The 23838-nt window shown below is 47.5% G+C and overlaps 1 protein-coding gene across 1 annotated transcript in view; it reads right to left on the bottom strand.

The window, feature by feature from the left end:
• Positions 1-23838, bottom strand: part of FAM178B (family with sequence similarity 178 member B) — a 175438-nt gene that overhangs the window by 49641 nt on the left and 101959 nt on the right. The window contains exon 13 of the mRNA XM_088151902.1: positions 8241-8331. Within this exon, the coding sequence (XP_088008028.1) occupies positions 8241-8331 (91 nt within the window). The remainder of the gene's footprint in view (positions 1-8240; positions 8332-23838) is intronic.

The following is a 23838-nucleotide window of genomic DNA, read 5'->3' on the forward strand; positions in this document are numbered from 1 at the left end:
ACCTACTGCAGAAGTATTCTGGAAGTGGGCTTTAAGTCAGGCATTTCTTCCAAACGGAGTAGCAAAATTCAACCATGAACATCACATTTTTCTGGATTTCTCAAACACCTCCAAACAGTCTGACCACCCCAAGCTGAGCATGGAAGAAAAGAGTGGATGCAAGATGTGGACACCTTACTTGTCCAGTTAAAAATAGACCAGGAAGTTGTTGTTTCAAGACATGTGTAAACCAAGAGGTCTGTTCAAGTAGCGGCTTGCAGGCTAGTCACCTCTTGGCTCTCTTCTTGCTGTATCTTCCAATCGGTTTGGATTTACGAGCCCATGACTCAGGCTGCCTGTCTGACAGGGAGGCAACCCTGTGCTGTTGTCAAACAGAATTCAGCATCTTCTGGCAGAAAATGCTGAGATTTCATGCTCCTGGAGAAGGTGAGAGGTTGCAGCCGGCAAGACACACAAATGCAACCCCAGCTTTTCTGGGGCAGCAGCTTGGTGTGCAGTTGAAACATGGGCACAGTGAGCTTTGCTGATCTGCCAGTGAACTGGATAAACAGAGCAGGGGAACCCTGTTCCCTGCTGCTGACCAACCAGCCAGGAGAGGAATAAAAACACACATTCTTGATGGGCCACAGAATAATCAAGAAACCAAAACCTGGAATGTGGCTGCAAGGAATATGGTATGAGCTATTACAGGTGTTGTAAGCCCTTCATGTATATTATTTCTCTAATCTGTTAAATATCCCCTTGCGATCAACCCGAATTTCCCCCACATTGCAGAGGCTAAAAGAATATGGCTCGGCTAAGTCTCCTAGAATAGGAGGTTGAGTTTTGAACTAAGCTTTTCCTAACTCTTGGTTATTTTGCTACAAAAGCATCAAAATAGCACATTTGGCCAGAGGGCTGTATCCTGGCCCTGGGCATGGTCCTTACCTGCCAGTGGGGCAGGCAAACATTGGCATATGTTGGCCACTGTGCCAGAGCCAAGAGCCTGGAGCCCAGTCCCATGAAGGATGGTGAAAGAAGAGTGGATGCAAGATCAAACAAAGCCCTTGCCAACCCAGCTGTTTATAGACTGCAGGAGAGCATTAAGGGCCTGCTAAGTCCATCACAGTTTTTCCAGCTACTCAATACCAGGAAGAAAGTAATGATATAATCTTGGCAAAAGACTGAAGGTTTTAAAAAATGGATGTGATAATAAAGAGGAAAGGTGAAGGCAGATGTAACAATCTTGTGTTTTAGAAATGCTTTTAGAAGTCACTTTTCTATATTTATGAACACGGATTATGTGCCATCAAGTCATTTTCAACTCCTAGCGACCACATAGATAGATTTCCTCCATAACAATCTGTCCCCAGCCTAGTCTTTCAGGTCTTCCAACGATGCACCCATCACCACTGTAACTGAGTCCCTCCAACCTCGTTGCTGGTCATCCTCTTCTCTTTCCTTCCACCCTTCCCAGCATTAGAGCCTTTTCCAGTTCTTTTGAGACTTTGATGTTCCCCTGATATTGTGTTTGGAATGGGAGGGGGGGGTCCCCTCATTTTCCTTTTCCTTACAGCAAAAAGCAGCTGTGAGGAGGGAAGAACCAGACAGAGATGGGGCACCATAGTGGGAAGAAGGAGTAACCTCGAGGAACAGGAGGAAGAATTGCAACCAAGACAATGATCAGATAAGAGAAATCTGAGTCCGGGGCAGAAATGTAATTTAAAAAAGCGACTCAGACATGACCCTTCCTAGTTCTCATGAAGATGGGGGGGGGGGGCACATTCAGATTTACAAGATTCTTTTACTACTGTATAACCTGATAATAAAAATAGCATTCGTTTGCCTGTCTTTGGCTTCCAAGTTTGGTCTACCTTGGAGGGCTGGCAGACCCTGACTATTTGGGGCAGGCTCCCATTGGTCAATTGCAGGGAGCAGAGTCTGGCTCCCTGTGAGGTCGGAACATACTAATACGGCAGGCCAAATCTTGCTGAGGATGCGAGGGGCGATGCCACTGGCTAGGTAGAAGAGCCCAAGGGTATGTTCTCATTCTCTCCTAAAGAAAAAAAGAAAGATCTCTCCGCCACTACTTGCCATTCATGTTAAGTCTCCAAACCACAGACCCCGAGCTCATATGGTGCACAGATGTTGCATGTGAGTAAGCATGTGGTTTGTGGTTCTGCTACCAGAGAAAGAACTCAGGGTCGCTCGAGTGATGAACCAGCCAAGCTGGAGCCTGAAGCCAATCACAAGGGATTCCCCGCCCTTGGGTCTTCTGTGGAAGAAACTGGGAACTCAGCTGATCCGCCTAGCACCAAAGAGCCCCTACTATCTTCTTCAGTCTCATCACTCCACCTGTAGTTGAAGAGAGCTGCATCATGTTTCTTGGGAAGGGCAGCCCTATAGGAATTGGGATCTGAGGAAGCACATATGAAACCAGTCAGTTATCCTAAGGCAGTGTTTCTCAACCTTGGCAACTTTAAGATGTGTGGACTTCAACTCCCAGAAGTCCCCAGCCAGCCTTGCTGACTGGGGAATTCTGGGAGTTGAAGTCCACACATCTTAAAGTTGTCAAGGTTGAGAAACACTGTCCTAAGGCAGAGGAGTCTGAAGGAGTCTGCTAGCACCTTTTCCAATTAATGAATTTTATTTAAAGGTGCAAGCTGAATCAAATGTGTTAGTCTGAAAAGGTGCAACCAGACTCCTTCTTAATGTTCTTGTAGTTCATGCGACTCTTAATGTTCCTGCAATGTTCACATAGGTTCTGGAGCAGCTCACAAAAGCCCACGCCTTTCATTAAATGGGTTAGTTGGAAAAGAGGCTACCAGGCTTCTCCTGATTTTTGACGAGCCTATGCTAACACAGCTCTCCTACCTGGTCGACCCTAAAGTGGAGGAGCAAGGTCACAAACCCCAACTGTAAGTTGGAAAAGGCCATTGGGAAAGGCAGGGTCTACCTTATGGTCGTCCTGGTAGGAGGAGAGCCGTGTTAATGTAGGCTAGCCAAAAATCAGGAGAAACCTGGTAGCCCCTTTTCCAACTAACCCATTTGGTGAAAGGTGTGGGTTTTTGTGAGTTGTACCAGGCAACGGGAGAAGAACCGAAACAGAAGCGGAGCCGCGTTTTCAGCAGGAGGCAGTTGATGTACACCTAAATAGTCTTGCCATTCGGAGGGTGCTTGTTGCTTCCTAGAAGGGCCTGGCAGACAGCGAGAACTCCCATCCCTCAAGGCCTGGTGTCGCCAGTCAAACAACTGCTTGGTCCACTCCAACAACATCTCTGGAATGGCTGTGGACGCTACACTTTCTGCCTGCCTGGATTTTCGAGCCTAAAAAGGAAATGGTACAGCGAGTGAGTGGAACGGAGCCAGCTTCAACCCCCAAGAGATCAGAAAAGGCCATTGTAAAAGGCAGGCTCTGTTCCTCCGCCGAGCCTGACCTTCTGTAGGAGAGGATGTGGGTTTCTGCTGAAAGCGATCGATTCACATGGCGCTGACCCCCCGTCACAATCTCTTGACCGCCGTCTTTGTCTCCCATCGGAATGGCATGGGAGCCGGGGTGAAGTGACGTGGGTGCCAGATCCAGATTCTAGAAGAAAATGCCCTTTCGAGAGCTCCCAGGCAGCTCTGGATAGAAGCTGAGCTGAACCTGGCCGTCCTGCAGGAACCATGAAGCGTATTTAACTCTCCCTGGCTGCCGCTGGTGAGACAGCCCAAGCTAAGTGCAGTTAGTGCCATTCGAAAGCAAACGCTGCAGTTTACATAGCATGAGTGTGAAGAATTTAAACAGTTGGAGATTAAGGAGCACTCAGACATGAAGTGGGCCTTGACTGCAGCTTCTTGTTCTGCTCAGACTGTAAGCCAGTCACGATTAGACGGCTTCCTTTTCAAAGGAGCATATGAAAAATCATATGCAGGAGGCTTGCTTTTCTGCCCCCTCCCCAACCACTTGCCCCTATTTTCTAGCCACCATGTTGGAGCACGGCGGCCAGGACATTTTAAGGTAGGAAATTCTCTGATTGGTAGACAACAGCCCACCCCCACCCGTGCTCTCCAAAAACCAAAGGAAAGGCAGAAAATCTATCCCTACATCCTATTATTTGAAGAATTTGATTGAAATTCATGTTCCTCTGCACTCAACTTAATTGAGCAACCAGGCTCACTTAACTTCTCCGTGTTGTGTTAGAATGGCCACCTTCCATTTTATAGCCTTCTCTCAACTTTACGAAGTTGGAAGAACCATTCCAACACTAGTTTAAATTATTGTAGTGCTAGGATCAGATAACATTTGTAAAACTGTCCCTCCCTCCCTCCTTTCCTTCCCTCCCTCCCTCTTTCTTCCTTCTTCCTCCCTTTTCCTTCCTTCCTTTCCACAAAATGGGCATTTTGCATCTTCAGCCCCCCTGCTGTAGCTTCATCCCAAAACATTAAGGGCACCCCCAAAAGGGACCCTCTCCTGCTATAAAGTAGTATTGCTCTTTTCTTCCCCCTTACTCATTATGTGAAGCTGTCCTGAATTTCTCAAGGATCTGAGCGGGAGTATGCAAAACCTGATTGCCAAGTGTGGTCAGAGGTGCGCGGATATAATTGGCAACAGACTGGAGGGCAAAAGGAAGAAATTGGAAGAAGTGCCTTGAGCAGGAAGCAGATGGAGCTGCGTGGAGACCCTTTGGGATTGCAGCAAGCTCAGGCCACGGGGACCTGAGCGCTGCCAACTCAGCATTTGCAGACAGCGTGCTTCTGCTGACCTGCAATTTGCGAGAAGATGGGCTCCACAGATGCCTTGCATTAGAGGGCCATGTCCACGGGCTGGAAACCCAATCGGCTTAAGATTTAACAGCTGACATAGGACAGCATGAATTTAAGTTAAAAAGCTTTTCTCCAGGGAAAATTCTTCTGGGGCTGGGTTGGCTTGTCTTCTGTTCGTACTTGGTTGATAGAAGAAGATCTCAACTTGCTATGTTTCATCCTCTAGCCCTGATGGTGGCTTTACTTCCAGCGAAGTCATGATTGCAGGGGACGCAGGAAGGGAAAACACCATCTAGATTGGCTTCCTTGGCTGTTTTCCACTGGCCTGGCCTGGCCTTGACGTGGTGTGTCTTGCTCAAGAGGAACGGGCTGAGTCGGCAGTCTTGAACCCTTGTGTGGACTTGCCTGGTTAAAAAATGATTCTTCCTTCTGCCGCCGACACCCCTTTCCTGCCTCCCAAGTGTTTCACACTCTGGATAACCCCGTCGTGGGTTTGAATGTTAACAAATCAGCAAAATTTTCATTTCAGCACAGCACTGGGGTGGAGGTAGGGGGAAGAGGGTGAGGAGAGAAAGCAATCTGTCAGATCTCCTTCTCGCTCCCGTCCATTCCCACCGTTCTTCATTGTGCCTGCTGATTACTTATTCCTCTTCCTTAAAAAGAAGCTGTGGAGAATATTTAAACAATAGCTGAGTTGCCAGGATGAATCACTAAACGCGCACACACGCACGCACGCACACACACATATATATGTATATGTCTAAATATATGAAAATAAGCCGCCCACCTGCACGCCTTAAAGTGCAGAAGCCAGAAAAGTTGATGCTGTGATGGACTGTGGAGGAAGCCGAGTTGGCAATTTCAAAAATTACACCCAATTGCTGGAGCAGAAAGTAAAACATATGCCTCCAGTCAACAGGTTTTCCTTCCCTTGGTGGTGGGAAGAACCTTAATCTGAACTGACCAACATCTGTACCGAGTCTTTGGACTAATTCCTTGGTTGCTGCAAAGCCGGGCAGATGAAGAACTTGATCGCTCTTCAGCTCTGTGTACAGCAGAACTCGGACGCACAAGGCAGGGGTGTTGCAGGAGAAACTCCATCTCAGCCCCTCGCTCCTATGGGGCATCTAGGATTCTGGTGGGGGAAGATCTGTTTACACATGGGACTTTTTCCTTTCCATACTTACCTGCCCCACTGGGGAGCAAAATTCGTGGAAGGGGTAATCTACTTTGGATGTTGCTATCTGCAAAATCCTTCCCAGAATCTATCCTGCAGCAATTAGATTGAGGAAAGAAAGATCCCCATTGCACAAAAAGAAGCTTTGATCTAGGCCAAGTTCTAGCAAGCCAAGGTGATCAGGGAGAAAGCAGAAGGAGAGAGGAGGGAATCAAGAGAGGGGGCAGGAAGAAAAGAAGATTGGGTGGGTGGGTGGGTGGGTTGGCTGGTTTTTAAGATTTATAAGGCTGTCCAACTCAAACAATGTGACTTTGGGTTGTGTATGGCATAACAACCAAATAATACATCCCCAAACCCCTCCAAAACACCCTATAACACCAAACAAATACAATATATAAATTCAAAACATAAAATGGCAACCAAGCATACACCAAAGCAACCAAACTCAACCAACCCCTAATGCAGTGTTTTTCAACCTTGGCAGCTTGAAGATGTGTGGACTTCAAGCTGCCAAGGTTGAGAAACACTACCCTAATGGCTGGGAGAAGATCCAGGTCTTAAGGACCTTCCTAAAGGCAAGAGGAGTTGGGGGCGGGAAGAGAGATCGTTGTGGCCAGTGTAAAATGTACAACTCCTTCTCTGTTCTGATCTCAACCGTGCCCACCTCCAATTCCACCTCTGTCCATTTCTGGCAATGATGCGGCACGCAGAATGGTGGCCCTTGGCACAACACCAATTCACCCCTCCCCAAGCCTATCCTTCACCTACAATGGGAGAGGTGTTCACATTCTAATTTATTTCGCAGTCTCTAGCAAAGATAACTGCAGTGAGGCTTGTCAAGCACTTTCAGCACCCTAAAAACAATATATAAATGCCAAGCGTTAAGAATTACAACTGGCTGAGAAACGTAAAGCCCTTTCCATTTAGTTAATACTTAATTATCACTGTGAAACAAAGGAGTTCTGTATTTTTTTAAAAAAAGTCACCTACAAAGAAGGCATTATTCTCTATCTGATCTTGGGTTATAAATTAAATACCATTCTCTTGCGCAGATGGCGGTATGGGTGAATGTGTAAGAAATGCTGATATCCTGTTGAGGAGGCTAAGAATGAACCTTTTTAAAATGGTCTTCAAGAAAGTCCATTGAATAAACCTAGGTCTCTCTTATGTGGTTTTCCTCGGCAGGGATCTCACCGCCCTTTATGAGCCCCAACCACAAAAACACAAGAGAAAGACTTGGGCGTCATGATCAAAGTGGTGAAATCAAAGCCAGGAAGTATCTCGACTTAGTCACATGTGGCGCGGTCTTCTTGAAAAGTCATTCTGTGGGTCTCCTCCCTTTTTACCCTTGGGAAATGATAGGACCCAGATGAGGATGAAAAAGTACCAGAGGAAACTACAGTTTCCAATTGTCCTAAATGCATATCCTTAGAAAGTGGGGCAGGATGCAGGATGTCCTTGCCCTTGGTCTTCAAAGGCCCCCCTGTGTAGACAGAAGCAAGTTGGAGGACCAACATGGCTATGAAGTCCCACCCTGGGACACCCCCTCCTATCTTCTGCTCTCCTTTCTTTGGGACACAATTGTTCAGCAGCTTGGAAGACTTGCATTCCCCTCTTGTCATTTTCCAGGGTGGAGGCACACATGGCTGGATAGTGTTGTAGATGTGCGTTAAAGGCAGAGAACACAGCTGTTTATGCTAGTGTGAGAGCCATCTGCACAGACACGGCAACGGATTTTTAAGCAATCAGCTAAACTGAAGGATGTGTTTGATTGCCATATTATCTTCGGCTCCTTGATTCGTGGATGTGAGCATCAGCAAAGGTGAACAGGCCTCTAGGAGAAGCACCCATCAGTGAACAATGAAATGGTTGGTTCACAGAATCCACTGAACCACACCACATACGGAGCCATTTTAGCCTAGGTTAGCCTGTTGTGTGAACCCAGCCAATGAGTTTTAGCTTATGGAAGCCCAGTTAATTTGGCCATCATTCTGAACCCTAAAAGGTGTCCCCAAACCTTTCACAACATGTGGTTCAGCAGTCTAGCTCTACAGCAGTGTTTCTCAATTTCAGCGACTTTAAGATGTGTGGACTTCAACTCCCAGAATTCCCCAGACAGCTATGAATTCTGGGAGTTGAAATCCACATATTCACAACCAGGGCTTTTCACAAATAAACAAAAAAGGGTCCATGAACAAAACCCCAATAGCCCTCTGGCTTTTCTCTTGGGGATGACCCCCCAAAGCTATTCCAAGATACCTCCTGTCATGTTGAAAGAGAGCCAGCGAAACACCACCCCTGATCCTTTCTTTCTCTTCCCCTGGGTTCCCACACTAACCTGGATCTCTTCTTGCCAGGAGTTTGGGACCATCTGCATTTTTCCAAGCAGTTTCATAATGAAGTAGAGGCTAAGGCTTCTGCGCAGTTGTCTGGGAAGAAGGATGGGAGAGACGTTCTTCAGTGCTGTTCTAGCTCCCTTCTACTCCCTTGAGAGCCCAGGACCTGGTCTGCCATGGAGGTGGCAAATCAGAATAGTTTCCCTCCCCCTTGCGCCCCCTTTCTTTGGTTTTGCTAGCAAGGGGAAAGGGCTTTATCTCTCAGATGCCCAAATGTCTTGAGCCAGTCCTAGTGCCACCCTTCCTGAACACAGGATCCTGTGGGTCGTCATAAGGATGGTGGAAGAACTTTCCAATGGGATGCGCCACCTGTCCACGTGAGCAAGTGGGAGAAAGGGATGTTGGAGTTCCCCATCAAATCCATCTTAGCAGACCTCACCAATGCTCACAAAGCAGGTGGGTTAATGGTAGACCCCACTCCCCACCCACTCCAGCTAAATAACTGCCCACAATTGAATCTCTCATCAGCTCTCAGGTTTACACTCAGTTCTTTTATTTTGCTAGTGCCAGGATGCATCCTGTTTCCCTACGATGCTCCGGAGAAGTGTTATGCCTCCCGTCACAACCTGAGGCCTGAAATTTCCTGAGTTAACAGGTCGCTCTTTACGAGCCTGTTGTGGTAAGCCTGATTCCCACTCTTTTTCCCAGCATCCTCCTGGAAGCACGTCTTGAAGCTGCCTTGGCTGTATCCACACCCCAAGCAATGCAACATTCATTAGACCGCATATGGGTGCTTTGAGAACGCGGACTGGAAAACGCCTCTTTTGCTGATGGTGATGCTACCAGCAACCGAGTGGGCAATCTGGAGTCCCCATTCCAGGAACTTCCAAGCAGACGCCTTCTGTCTAAAAAACAAGCCGCTGGGGAATCAGAGGGCCCCAGGAAAAGGGGCCCCCGGCCTTTCTCCTGCTCCTCGTTTTCCAAATGTAAAACATGCACGTGCACTTTGCCTGTTATGGAAAACTGTAATTGGAACAAGGAAATTGATGGTTGGGGAGGGGGGCTGACGATTTCCATCAGGAAAACGTGATGGAAAGAAGATAATCCCTGCCATAGCAAAATGATGCTTTTCCAACCCCCCCACCCCCCGGATCCCCTGCTGCTGCTGCTTCTAAAAATGAAATTAAAGGATGGGAAAGATCAACATCTCATCTCATTGGTCCTAAACAGCTGGATTTGAATGATGGGGGGGGGGAGAATGGGGGCTGGGAAGGCTTGTGTGCCCCAGGAAGAGAAAAATCACATGGACTCTCAACTGTTTACTCAGGAATTAGGCTCTGCGTTAGGAGACTTCTCAAAATTAAACTCTGCTTCTGACCAAGAGGCCTCAGCTTGGATCAGCTTCCTCCCACTTATAGATCTCTATCTATTTCAGGGCTGACTCTCCCAAAATCCCCCAGCCAGCACAGCCAATGGCATGTTTAGAGGGCTCCAGATCAGGGAAGGGGGACGCCAGCATACCACTTTACATCTGAACAAGGGGGTATCCCCCACTTGTGAGGTCCACAGTTGTGTTTCTTGAACTCTCCGTGTGAAAAGTGGAAGTCGAGTGCACTCTGGTCCTCAGAGACCTTCCCGTCACCCTCGTGCCATCCAGGCCCATTGCTCCTTCCTTTCCATCTCCCTCTTTGGACCATCCTCCCGCAACCGGTCTACGTCAGCCACCTGAGCTGTATCGGACTCAGGGCTTAGCCTGAAGGGTGTGGAATCTGGGTTCCTATCAGGCCAGGAGCAAGGAAATCGCTTCCGCAGTGCTTGGTGAGGGACGTAGGCTGGTGATTGAATCCTTTGGGTGGCTTTGATGGAAGGGGGAGAGAAGCTAAAAGACTCCTTGCAAGTTATAGGTTACTTGGGCTGTGGGCCTGGCTTCTTTCCAGCTTCTGCCACTTGCAACCTATTGTGTAAACCAGACCAATTTGTTTCGCCTTCCCCAAAGGCAACAACGTGATTTTGACGAACAGCTCAAACGCTTACCTAATTTAAGTCCATCACACAGAGCAAAAGAGGTGGTTATTTTTTTTTTAAACATGCCCATCTGTCCTGGGAATTTGCAAGCAGGACCTCAGAAGCTCCCTTATGGTGATTAAAAACCTTACGTTTGAAATAAACAGCATGACTCTGAATCAGGTTCCGTCGCTCTAGCAAATTACGCTTGACTTGGCCCTTTATTCACGTCCTTTATTAATTTTTGCGAGGGTTCTCACTTCTGCTGTTGGGAACCCCTGTTTTAACTAAAATATTAGCAGATCTTTGGGGAAGGGAACAGATGCAGCTCTTAATGTTGGAATAAATGACTTGAGGTAGCCACAAGGCTTTTGTTCTTCTGTAATATTCTTTGTTGCTGAAGAAACAGCTTCTCAAGTTCCTTCGGTTGAAGCCATCTCTCAGTGAGTTGTATAAATACTGCCGGGACGTGTATAATCCTAAAATCTGCCATAGCATAACAATTCTTCCTAAAGGCAAGTTGTCTGCAGCAGATATGTTGAGATCTACAATGGAGATTTCATACCTTTTTTCCCTTCTCTCTCTCTTTTTACAAAAAAAGGAATTTTGTAAGAGGCAAAGCCAAAGACGCTTGCAGGCTATGTTCAAAAAGGTCAAGACGGCAGCCACCCTCACGCCGAGCCCTTGTTTTCCTTTTTTCAAACTATATTTGTATCGCACCCTTCAGAAAAAGGCATCCTTGAGCAATGTGTAAGACAATGTGAGACATAAACAATAATAGGATACGTGCATTAAAAGGCATCGAGCAAGAAATGACCGTTAAAAAAAATCCCACTAAACAAAGTACAAAATCGTTACAAAGCTGGACACAACAAGAGCACTTTAACCTAATCCAATAAATAAGGAAAATTATTTATTTATTTTTGCTTCTTTATTTATGGACAGGGGATTCCACGGATAGGGTCCTAGCGATGAAGGAACTTGATTTTTGCTATCGCTTGTCTTGTTTACGACAGTAGGGCGTACAGAGAATGTCTCTGCAGAAGACCTTAAAATCTGCATTGCCCTCTTTTTCCACTAAGGTTTTTTCCACTAAGGTAAGTATTAAGTACTACTGTACTGGTCAAACAGCAGTAGGGTCTTTAATTTCAATAGGAAAAGTACAGTTTGGCCACACAAAGGGTGATAAAGAGGTTGTTTTTTTAAAAATTTTAATTATAGTTCCAGTGCTACTTGGGACATGTAGAAACAGATGCGGGTTACAACTCTTACTGTTTACTGTCTGAGTGAAAAGCTTTAATTCCGTCGCTCCTAAACACACACCCATTTGTGCCTCTCCATCTCTAGGTCCATCTGACTAGGCTAGTTTTGAGTTCCAGGAGAATTGAGGTAGAAGGCCCACCATCCAGGATCCTGTTCTGTCTGTTGCCTCCAAGAACTACAGTTCCCAGCTATTTTTATAATTTCTGAAATGGCTGGTCCAGCCCCAAGCTTGGTATTTTCTCATGTCTATGGGTACATTTTCCACTTGTCATTGCCTCACCCAATTCACCATGGAATCATCTCTTGTTGAACAAACCTTCCCTTGTTGAGATTTTCATTCCAATTTCCCACAAGTTCTCACAAACACACACACACACACCCCTACCTACATAGAACCACAGGGTCACAATCTGATTGTGTGAAGAAGATGGTGCTTGTGGTCCAGAAAATCTATTGAGTCAAAGCAGAGGCCACCAGATCTCAGCTGCCTCATCAACAGCATCTTCTAAACGAAAGGACGCTAAACCACACATCTTTCTCTGTGTGTTAGATTTGCAAGTTTTTGTGGAGGTTTCTGGGGGATTCTGAACCACCAAGAGCCTCAAAGGCAGAATTTGCCCAACACCCTTAATGTGGTTCCTGTACTGAACAGGCTTGCAGAATATGCTGATGTCCAAACGAACCAACTCAGTTGGGTCTGCAGATCGTGCAAAGCAGAACAAGCCAAGGTTCACTTTAACCAAATGTAACCTGTGGTACTGGCCACTAGATTACAACCTGACTTTCTGAGATGCATGATATGGATAGTTGGACAGAACTGAGGAAGCCCGGCAGACGTATCTACTGCTAAGACAGTGTTTCTCACCCTTGGCAGCTTGAAGATGTGAGGACTTCAACTCCCAGAATTCCCCAGCCAGCAAGGCTGGCTGGGGAATTCTGGGAGTTGAAGTCCTCACATCTTCAAGCTGCCAAGGGTGAGAAACACTGCTCTAAGAGGTGGAAAGATCCTATCCTTTGGTTTATCAACTCTCCCAAGGCAGCTTCACTCCCTGCCAAAATGCTGGTCAACTTCCAGAGATCAAGGATGAAGTGCCTGACACAATCCTGGACTCACGCCTGCCCACCCCAATTATATAGATGCAACGATGCAAACCAGGACAATGGGGGATTCAATAAAATGCATGCAACTGGCCCAATGGGAATAGATTACAGAAACCCTGTCTTTTCTTCCTTGGCACAGAATTTGGATTCTCTTGTTGCGGAAAACACACACACACCGATTTTTAGTATGCTCCCCGGTGGAGCAGCGGACTCTCCGTTCGAAGGAATCACGCTCCGAGCGAGCAGTGCAGATCCTGGCAGTGCGGACTGTCTGGCATGCAAAGTGCGGAAATGCCAGAGCCCTTGGGAACGGGCAGCATACAGATAAATCCATTAAAAGCAAAAAACAGGTAAATAAATAAATGAATCCCACTGCAAGGACCCCAGATCCCTGCCCTGAGGAAGGGACTTCCGAAGCAGGTCTAGGAAACCAGAGCCAGAGGGAGCCGAAACTGTGCCCGACCCAGAGAGAGCCACGTGGCCTACGCTGAATGCCGCAATTCAGACCGCCTGGATTTGACCATTGTCAAAGCCATTATTGCTTCATTAATTAAATGAGAAAAGGGGTGATGGTGCAATCTTTTGCAGCTGTAACATGGTTGCTCAGGAACTGCGGTTCTGAATTAGAATTAAGGACAGGCCTTCCCTAAGTCTAAGCCTGTCACGGTCCCCAAAGATCCCCAAATGTTGGGAAGATCTGAATTCAGAGGACTGCTATGGAGAACAGGAATGTACAATTAGGAAGAGCTCATCTCAATGCGCAACGGGACTGAAGGTGCTGGACTAGGAACAGGAAGACCTGTGTTCGAGTCCTCCCGCAGCCACAGATGCTCCCTGGGGGACTCTGAGCTGGCCATTTTCTTTCAGCCCAACCTACCTCATAGGGTTGTGGTGGGGAAAATCTGGAAGAAAGAGCAGAGGCATCCAGAGAGGGAGAGTCAGAAAAGTCAAGATGATGGCTACGACCACGTAAACCAAGCACTGCCTCGGGTTGCCCTGGTTAGCACTTGGATGGGAGACCACCAAGAAACCCACATAGCTTGTGGGGAAAAAAAGGGATAAAAGGTCCCAGAAAATGACAATGGTTTCCCAAGAAACCATTTCTACGATGCTGTGTTGCACATAAAAAACAGGTGGAGCTTCCACGCACTGTTGTGGCTGCCACCTTGACCTTTTTGACCACACCTTGTGGAGCCCCTGCTGCCAAGAAAGCTACACGGATATGCCTGTAAAATAACCTAGGGCTGAGCTTGACTCAAGAGTGTGTAATTTTCTTACACGAGGGATCAGGGGAGTTCCTCCTGCATGGATATGCCAAGCGGTTGCACTTCCAGCATCCGGAGCCTGCGATGCCCATTGTTCAGAAATCCAAACCCTGAGCCCAGTTTGGCACTTTATCCGAAGTCTAGGTCAGCAAAGCGGAAATGGGTTGGTTCTCCCCACCTTGTAAAGTCCCTTCCTGTATGTTGAGGAAAAAATTCCTAGACAAAGACTAAAATAAGGGGCCTTTTGGCAGCAGCATCGATATTCTCCCTAGAAAGGCTGCTTTGGTGCCAAATCTTTCGTCCCTCGGTGCCGAGATAAAAACTTCCTCTTCTTCCTAACACCTGATGGCTTTTTAGAAAATAAAAAACCCAATTTGCTGCACGCCTGTGAGATTTTATTATATTTTATTTTAGGTTTTGCACGCTTGCTTTTAAAACCAACACCCGACCGCAACTGCTCTCCCGGTTTGAGTTACCAAAGAAACTGAGTTTGTTTTACTTGGATTTCATTTTGGTAATTATTTGACGTTTCTTTATGTAATACATAGCACCACTCACAGGACTGTATTTTTTAAAAATAAATATGTAAAGAATTGTCTCTCTTTTGTTTGGGGTCTGTGTGTGTGTGTGTGTGTGTGTGTGAGACACGCCAGCAGAGTCCAGTTAGGCATTTTCCAAATTTTTGACACGTCGAGCCCAAAAGGTTTGCCATCACTGCCCTAAGCTAGCCTGGTGCACCGGGAAGTGGAAAAGCATCGCTTTACACAGGCATAAAAATGACAGAATCTGGACCGTACGACATAATTGCAAAGCATCACCAAATCATTTCTGGACTGTAAGAGGACTGGGGCCGCTTGCAACACGGAAGCCTTGCAAAGCCTCCATAGATCGCTAGAGGCAACACTAAGGAATTCTAAACCACTTTTATTTCTAAATTAAACTTCTAAATTCTGAAGTCTGAACCGCTGCTTTCATGACCACGATCCCTCGCTCTGTGCTAAAAGAGTGCAGGATCTGTTACAACAGTCAAAATAAGGTGGGTGAGGTCAGTTACTACAAGGCATGATAGTCATTGTCTAAAAGAGTGTTTCTCAACCTCAGCAACTTGGAGACGTGTGGACTTCAACTCCTGGCTGGGGAATTCTGGGAGTTGAAGTCCACACGTCTCCACGTTGCTGAGGTTGAGAAACACTGCTTTAAAGCAAAAGATGCCAGGATTTAAGCTTGCATGGACTTCACTCGGGAAGAAAGCCCTGTTCTGTTCCTTAATATTAGCTTTAGGTATGAGATCAGCTTACAGCCGTGTGTGGGAGAGCAGAGAAAGCACTCTGTACATCCTCAAAGGGCATTTTCATAATAATAGCATTTTGCAATATCATTTAATAAAAAGGCCACCGAGGGGAGGAGGCGGCACTAAATCGACATCTCAAAAAGAGCCAAGGGGGAATTGTCGCCCTTGGCTTGACTCACAATTCACGTGGCCAACGAGGAAGGCTGCTGGGACCGATAGTTTCGCCACATCTAATGGGCCACCAGCAACACTCCTGAGCCAGTTTTTATTTATTTCCAGGAAATAAAGAGGTACCTTTAGGGCTGGGGAGCAATTTGGGGCTGAAACCCTGCTGCAGTTGCACCAGGCAGGATCAACGTAGCTGGCTGGCTTGCAATCAGATTTCTGTAGGGAGCAACAACTCTAGCCCAGGTATTTATGCACAAAGTCATGCTCCCACTTCACCGGGATGGCTGCTGCGATGTTGCCAGAACTGCCCTGAGTCTGATCTTAATTTGCAAGGGAGTATTTCTGACAGTAGCCTGGAACAACAGGTAAACTCAGCTTATAGCCATGGATGCTTCTGAGTGCGTGCACATAAATACCTGGGCATGCATCCAGGATAGCTTGGGTTTCTCCTGCTGCGTTTCGGGCAGCTGTCCAGCTCAGTGCTGCTGTTTTTTGGGCGTCCCTGGAAGAAGCTGCTTTCAGAGGCTGGGGGGGAATGCAGCCTCTCAGCCACAGGGAGGAAGCACCCGGGTGGTGGAGGGAGGACAGAGACGTTGCCCAGGCACGCGCCTTGGCGCAACCTTGAGACTCCACTTCTGACGGCGGCATGAGGCCCATGCAGAGGGATTCTTGGAAGTGGGGACGGGGGTCTGGCAGGGAGTCCGGGTGCAGGCGAGGGCAAGGATGCAGAAATACTGTTCGGCAGGACAATGCGGCTGTGTTTCCTGCCTGGGGCTGGCAGGGCTGGGGAGCGTTCCTCAAGCTGGAGATGGGGGGTCCTATGGGGGACAGCTAGGAGGAGAGCAGCTGGACTTTGTGGAAACGTGCCAAGGCGCACCCCTGAGAAAGGAAAGGGGAGCGGACGCCCTCCAAACTGGCCAGGTGGAAACAAACAGCAACGGTCCATAGATGAAACCCGAAGCCCAAGCAGCGCACGAGAAGAAAATGTGCGGTGCAGATTCTCCACCTGCTTGTTGCTGGGTAGGTGCTGGGGGGAGCGAGAAGAGGAGCCCCACTTTGGGAGATCGGGGCATGAACCCTCCCCTGCCGTAAACAACAGCCAGATAAGCCAGGATGGGGGGGGCAGCCGTAAAAGCATCTGGGATTAGCTCCCCTTTTTTCTTTTCCAGTTACACATCACTTGGCAAGCGCAAGCAGGTCCCCTGCCTCCTTGTAACGTGCGGCTCGGGCTTCGCACTTGTCAAGATCCAGCCTTGTACGAGGCTGGGGGCTGCAGACAACCAGGCCAACCCTTGTGGCTCAGACGTCGCAGGTATGACTCATGGTGCATGGCTGATTATACCGAGATGCGCACGTCCTCGTATCGCTCCACTTTTGACTAATAAGCGAAAGGACAAAGGACTTATTTTAGCCTGGGGGGGCAAACGCCGTCGTTATTCTTAGCGTGGGTCAAGGTGGTGCTACAGCTTGTCCAGTCAGCCGAATGACTTTGTGGGAATCAGGTTAGTTTTCAGTCCTGTGAGCCTTATCTGGATCTTGCCAACATGTTTCTGTGCTGATGTTTCGTCGGTTATCTTATTTCGTGCTGCTCGGTGACAGTAATTTGATGTGATACAGTAATTTGATGCAGTTTCTAGTGTGCCTGATACGATTCTGCTCAAGGAAATAAAGCTAGGAGGGTCTGCATATTTCACACCCATCCACCTACCCACCCACCAGTGGCTGCAACCCTATTACAGATTATTGGACTAGTTGGCCAGCTACCAGCTTTATGCAATGGCCTCCTAGGATTTTCCTGGTGGTCCCCCTTCTAAGCACTAACCCGCTCTGACCTTGCTTAGCTTTTCAAGGTCAAGCAAGGTTGTTAAGCTTGCCACCCAGCCCTAGCAGTAAATACAGGAACATCTCCCTGACTCCAGAGTAGCACCATTTCTGAGTTCACTCACTGCGACTGGCTGTTTTTGGGCCCACTGGGTTGAGAGAAAGCTTAACCCAGTGTCACTCCGGAAGTTTAATCTTCCACAAATTAAGTTCGGGCTGGACTGAAACTCTTAAAAGATGCTTCAATCTCCATCAAAGTGACTGCTCTGATTGCAATCCTCAAAGACTAGGAGACTATTTGAATGGAGTTTTCTCCCATGGCTGAATACACTTTCTCCTAGACTGACATGTTAGTCTGTGATAGCCCAAAATCAGGAGGAGTCTGGGAGAACCTTTTCCAACTACCACATTTTATTAAAAGGCAGAAGCTTTGGTGAGCTGCAGCTGACTTCATCAGAATATCAGGACTTAAATGAACCTTATGTGAACATGAAGGAACTTTTTCCTACTAACATTTTTTTTAAAGGCAGAAGCTTTGGTGAGCTCACCTCATCAGATGCCCAGCACAGCTCCAGCTCACCAAAGCTTACGCCTTTTAATGGCATTCGTCAGTCAGAAAAAGGCCTCTCAGATTCCTCCAGATGTTTGAATAGACCTTCTCCTGTCTCTGCCCTTCTGGGCGCTCCAAACACAGAGAATCCGGGGCAGATTTTGACATTTATCCAGTGAGCATCAAGAGCAGGGTCTTTCTGGTGGTGTCAGTCCTACAAGGTGGACCAGTTCAGGAAATTGACTCCACAGGAAGTCTAGAACTCTACTTTATTGAGAATCTTGCAAGTCTGATTGTGTTTTTCCTCCCTTCCCTCTTATACCCCTGCGAGCCACGGAGCAGCCAGGCTGAGCCTCTTCCTAATACTATCTCCCTTTCCAAGACGTAGGAAATATTTCTGTCCTTTTTTTTAACCTAATGCTTCCTGAATATTTGCTTCTTCAAGGCCACCTCCCTGGCTCCCTACAGGTCATGGTGGCTTTGCTGTTGCAAGGCCCCCTGCAGAGAAGCCTGCCTGGGCTCGACTGCCTTCAGAAGAACACTGATCCATCAGACCCAATATAGCTTGTTCGGACCGGCAGCAGCTCTGATCCAAGTTCCCCTTTTTTGTATTTTGTTTTGGCTTTGGGGATCATTAACACCAGATGGTTTTTATAAGTGAGTTGTTGGCCACTCTGGATTTACTTTGAAAGACTGGCGCGAGGTCTATAAAATTCAAAATAAATCTGCTACCACTATCCCTGTCTGCTGGTTCCTTCTCTCACTGACCCTTCAAGCCTGTTCACGACCCTATGAATCTTGCAGTGAAGGTCCAAGCTATATAAATGATCCTACCCAACCACATGGTTGTCCCAGGCTCGATGCCAAAGAGTGTTTTGTCTTGGGTGGACTTCAACTCCCAGAATTCCCCAGCCAATATGCTGGGGATTTCTGGGAGTTAAAGTCTACACATCTTAAAGTTGCTGAGGCTGAGAAAAACTGATTTAGACAATAACTACCAAATGGCCCTTTCCCAGTTGCTCCCAATCAGAGCACAAACATGGTCTGGCAATGCGTCTCCAGGACGTTGCCTTCACCTTATTCCCAGAGCATGTGTGACAAGCTCTAAGCCAGTGTTGTCCAAACTTGGCCACTTTAAGATGAGTGGAATTCAACTCCCAGAATTCCCCAGCCAGCATGGCTGGCTGGGGAATTCTGGGAGTTGAAGTCCACTCATCTTAAAGTGGCCAAGTTTGGACAACACTGCTCTAAGCTATCCTTTAGCTCTGCTGGAATTAAAGTCCTGTTTTCCCCCTTAAACCCAGAGCATCCAACAGCAACCACACAGGATATAAAAACTGTTCGGCTTCGACAATTGTCTCCCTGGAGGAAAGACTGCAGTAACTGGGAACAGAGGCTATCAGGGCAGGAAAGGGATCATCTGTGGACAAATGCCAGCATGGTTTACCGCTGACTCAGAGAGGTGGAGACCACCAACGTAGCCTTCAGCAAAGGCCCTCAGACCCACAATCAACCCGGAGCTCTCCCCAGTGTAGTAACTCCAAGATGGGGGCGGTTTCTGGGCTGCTGAGAAGAGGGTGTGGGAGAACCTTATTCCCTGAGAAGCAAGCGCTGGGGTCTCCAGCAGCTCCTGCCATGGACTTCTGAAAGAGGACCACTTCTGTGTGGCTGTTTGGCTAATCGCAATCCTTTATGTTGTGCTTCTGCATTACCGTTTGGCCCAGTCCCAGGGAGGAAATTGAAGAGAGCAGTCCAATATCTAATGGATCTGATGGGACTTGAAATTCATAGCCTAACCTGTCTCAAATCTTTCCATAACTCATCCATCATTACCACACGCGTGAGGTGGCAGTTACACTTGTCCTAATGGAAGCACATCAAGAAGAGCTCACTAAAAGGTAGTTAGGTGGGATCTAATCTTGCCCTCCTCCTAACTGGCCATATGTCTTCCTTTATGGAGCAGGCTCCTCTCTTTGGCCTCTGAGAAGACAGTTCTCTCTATGAAATCACCCGCTCCTGGAAAGGTTCTCCAGTCCAGATGAAGAACAAACAGATCATACTGCCAGGTCTCCCCAAGTCGTCCTGCACAACAGACGGAGCAGGCACCCTGCCGTGCTGAGACATCCTGCATCTGTCTTCCAGTTCCAGCCATCGTCCCTAGTTCCCATCCAGATTTCTAGAACAGCACACACAAATGGAATGCAAATCTGGGACTTCTTTTACCCTTGTTCCTGGTGATCCATCTCCTCTTCTGGCAATGCATAAATGGCCAACCCAGTAACGTGAACCACAGTGGTGTTTCTGGCACAGCCTATGCTGAACAGACTGTGTTAAACACAGCAGCCTGTCCCCACCTGGATGCTGTCCCCCCCCCCCCCCAATTCTGGATATTTCTGCCAGAAGCTTCTGCAGGTGTCGAAATTTGCAAGATAGTGGGCGCTGTGTTGTAAACCAAGGCCTGCCCTAGGCAGGCTGCTAAATTCTGCTAAATTTTTCTCTGGTGGCTATAAACACAGGCAACACGCCCTTAACGTTCGTGATTGGCTCCTTTTCAAATTCCATCTTAGCATCGCTTTTCCAAGCTCTCCTTTTCAAATTTCCTTGCCTTCCTGTTTCTGCTTCTGAGCCAAAGTGTACATTTGGAGAATGGGGACGGTACAGCCGTGAATCCAACCACCAGCTTTTCTGCTTCCCTTTTTAAGAAGTTACTTCCACAACAGCTAATTGTGCAAATGGCTCCTTGTTGAATTTATCCCTCTAAGTCAGTGTTTCTCAACCTCAGCAGCTTGAAGATGGGTGGACCAACTCCCAGAATTCCCCAGCCAGCATGGCTGGCTGGGGAATTCTGAGAGTTGAAGTCCACCCATCTTCAAGTTGCTGAGGTTGAGGAACACTGCTCTAAGTTATTTTACCCGCTGACAGGATTAATCACAGGGTTGCAAAATGACCTCCCCCTTCGTGATCCAAAAGGAAGGATGGCTAACTATTGGGAATCCAGGCAAATCTGGACATCCTCTGAGCTTTTCAACTTATTTAATCGATTTATCAGCCACCTGAATCACCAAAGCAACTTTAGAGGTTGTACAAAGATCAGAAACAATCTAAGACGAGACTAAATGTATTTTAGAGAAATATACACCGCTCCTGATGAGGAAACAATATAAAAAAAAGGTTCAACAAGCAAGATCACCAATCACCCCGGCCTGTTAGAAAGTCAGGTTCTTACAGTTTTCCTGAGGAACAACAGGGTCAGGGCTGTGGGGACTTCAGAGGGAACGTTCTTCCAAAGGGCAGGGCCACAGAGGAGGCGCATCTCCATGGGTTCCCAAAATGACATTGCTTTGCTGATGGGACACGGAGCATGCCAACCCTGTCCGATCTTACCAGATGGTCAGAAACCATCAGACAAAGTTGGCTCCGTAGGTATCCAGGCCGCAAGCCACGACGGGCTTTATAGGTGAGAGCCAGCAGCTTCAATTGCACCTGGCAGTCAACCAATAACCAGTGGAGCTTGGGAAGTAGAGGTGTCCCGTGGGCAAGATGAGATACACCCGTAACTACTTACACCAGTGCAATCTGGACCAGCGGTAGCTCTTCAATGGTCTTCAAGGGCAGCTCCGTAGAGAGCACACTGCAGTAGTCCAAAGGAGAAGTGAGCAAGGCATGAGTGAGCATGAGAAGGGCCTCCTGAACCAGAAATGGGAGTACTTGGTGCACCAGATGCATCTGTGCAAAGGCTGTCTTGACCACAGCAGGGTTAGGGTTAGGGTTAGGGTCAGGAGTAACCAACTTATCTAGATGATCCTGAGCAACAAGAGGATGAAGAAGGAGCTGTGTGAACTGGGCCTTTTCTTTGAGGAGGGACAAGCCTCTTGCCTCAGTATGGGGCAAGTGGAGATGTTCTGTCCACAACCACCCCATTGTGCTCAATTCTCTCTTCTCCTTTGATTCGACGCTGGTGTGCTTGCATCAGGAGCCCAAGAAAGGACCTACGCAATTTAAAGTTTCAAGTATCAGTGCAACTGGGCCGCTGTCAGAGGGAGGGGAAGGAGGGCAGATGTTCTTCTGCCTTGAAGGCCGGCAGCCTGGGGAATCAGGGAATCAGAGAGCCAAGCAGTGCAACCACCTCTGCTCCTCTGCCCCCATGTAAGCCGGGTTGGGCCCATGCCAGTGGGTTGGTCCCAGCTGCTACCAAGAGGAGAAATGAAGCTCAAGTCACAGCAATCTCTCTGCAAAAGCTGCTTCTGTGCAGCCAGCTGGTCAGTTGCCCAACAGGATCTACGCTAGGAGGGTTGGAGAGCCCAGCCTCCTTTCGCAGGCAAGGAGCCACAGAAGAGCTGAGGAAGGCGGAGGAAGGGAAAGAGGGGCAAGCGGTGCAATTCTGGGGGCGCTAGAGAGACGCAGTCCCCTTGCAAGCCAAGGAGGACACTAACCGGCTACATCCAATACACCAAACCTAACCCAGGTTAATAACACTTAATTGCTCTATTTGTTGCACACACGGTACCCAAACAGAGAACCCTATTAAGGCTTCGGGCGATGGCTGGGCCATGCAACGTGCTAAGATAATGGCTAACTTCCCACCACGTGCTGAATCACAACGATGCAACCTCTTTTTAGCTTCCTTTAGTGGGATGTGTGAAACCCACCCCTCCTTCCCCGGTTGGGCGTCACTGGAGGAGAAAGAGTGGAAGAGAACTTTGAGGCATATTCCCAAAGGATGGATTTCATGAATTTCAGGAACATAAGCTGCCCTTTATCCTCCCTGCTAAAATTAGCTGCTAAGCCCTTCCTGCTGACCCAGGTTCATTTGTGTGTTGGAGAGATGGGAGGCGTTATTTATGTCCCTGCCTCCAAAATATTACAGGTCCAACCTGGGATGAAGCAAAATGTTTTATGGTGCTATTACTGTCTCCTATCATTTTCATTTGGCATTTTAAAAAATGCTAATTGGGAGCCTGTCTTCTCTTCTGTAGCTCCTTCCCACCGCCTTTCTATAAATACTGCTGCCTGGAGGACCTGTCAGTTCAGGATTCAGCATGGAAGATTTGGCAACCTTGGGAGTAATAATACTGAGCTGGGTTTGAAATAAAAAAAATAAAAAAGAAATGCGTACGAAGCAAGAAACGGAATGATAATCATAACCGTGATTTCAAATGGAAATAGCATGCATACACTCGTGGCTTCTGGCACAATGCCTTATGCAAAGCTTTCTTTTTTTGTAAATCAGCCACTAGTTAACCCTCAAATGTTGTGCTATTTAAGTGGCACATTTCTGCTTCAGCAGAGCGAAAGCTCCCTGCACATGAGTGGGGTGACATGGGTTAAAGAGAAGCTGAAGGGGCACCGTTTCAGATCGGGCAGAGCTGAGCAGAAGGCCGATAAGGAGGAGGAGGAAAGTTAACGTTTGCAACAAGCTTTGGAGTCTGGTTTGGGGATTATTCAAGGTTAAACAGCAGAAAGTTTACTTAAAGAACGCTGTAAACTTGGTCATATCTCATTCCAGCTGTAACGCTGCTATCAACAGAGGTCAAAAAGGAACTCTACAATTGGTGGTTTTAATTCTGGGGGTGGGGGGGAGAAATGGATACATGCCTATGGATGGGCTCCTCCTGATGCACAAGCCTTTTAAAATGTTTATAAGAACAGACGATTGGGCAAACAAGATGAGATGCAGAGAACCCGCACAGCTGCTTTTTCATTCCCTGTAACTGAAATCTAGCTACCGATTGCTCGCCGGACAGCCACTTTTTCTCCTTCTAGCTGTTTTCTTGCCGCCCGAAGAGGAAGATACGGAGCTGTTTGTATGTTTTCCACTCTAATAGAAAGCAGCTGGGGAAAGCTGATGTGGAAGGTAAAAGCAATCAAATCCAAAAGGATTAAGGTGAAATATGAAAACGTCCTTGCTCACACTCGGCTCCAATTAAACTCACAATCCCTCAAATGCTACTTTGCTCCAGAAGAGGAGCCTCTGTTCCTAAAGCTGAGATAACCTTCTCCAGCCTTTCAGATGCGTTGAGAGTTCAGAGCCTGGTCAAGAACAGTCAACTGTCAAACTTAGTGAAGAATTATAGGAGTTAAAGTCCAATGTACTGGAGTGACCCTAAGTTGAGAAAGGCAGTTTGGGTGGAGCAAAT

Source organism: Python bivittatus, unplaced genomic scaffold (genome assembly GCF_059951505.1).
Source record: "Python bivittatus isolate LINGU-HERP-01145 unplaced genomic scaffold, Pbiv_v1 ctg000680_np1212, whole genome shotgun sequence".
NCBI classification, from domain to species: Eukaryota; Metazoa; Chordata; class Lepidosauria; order Squamata; family Pythonidae; genus Python; species Python bivittatus.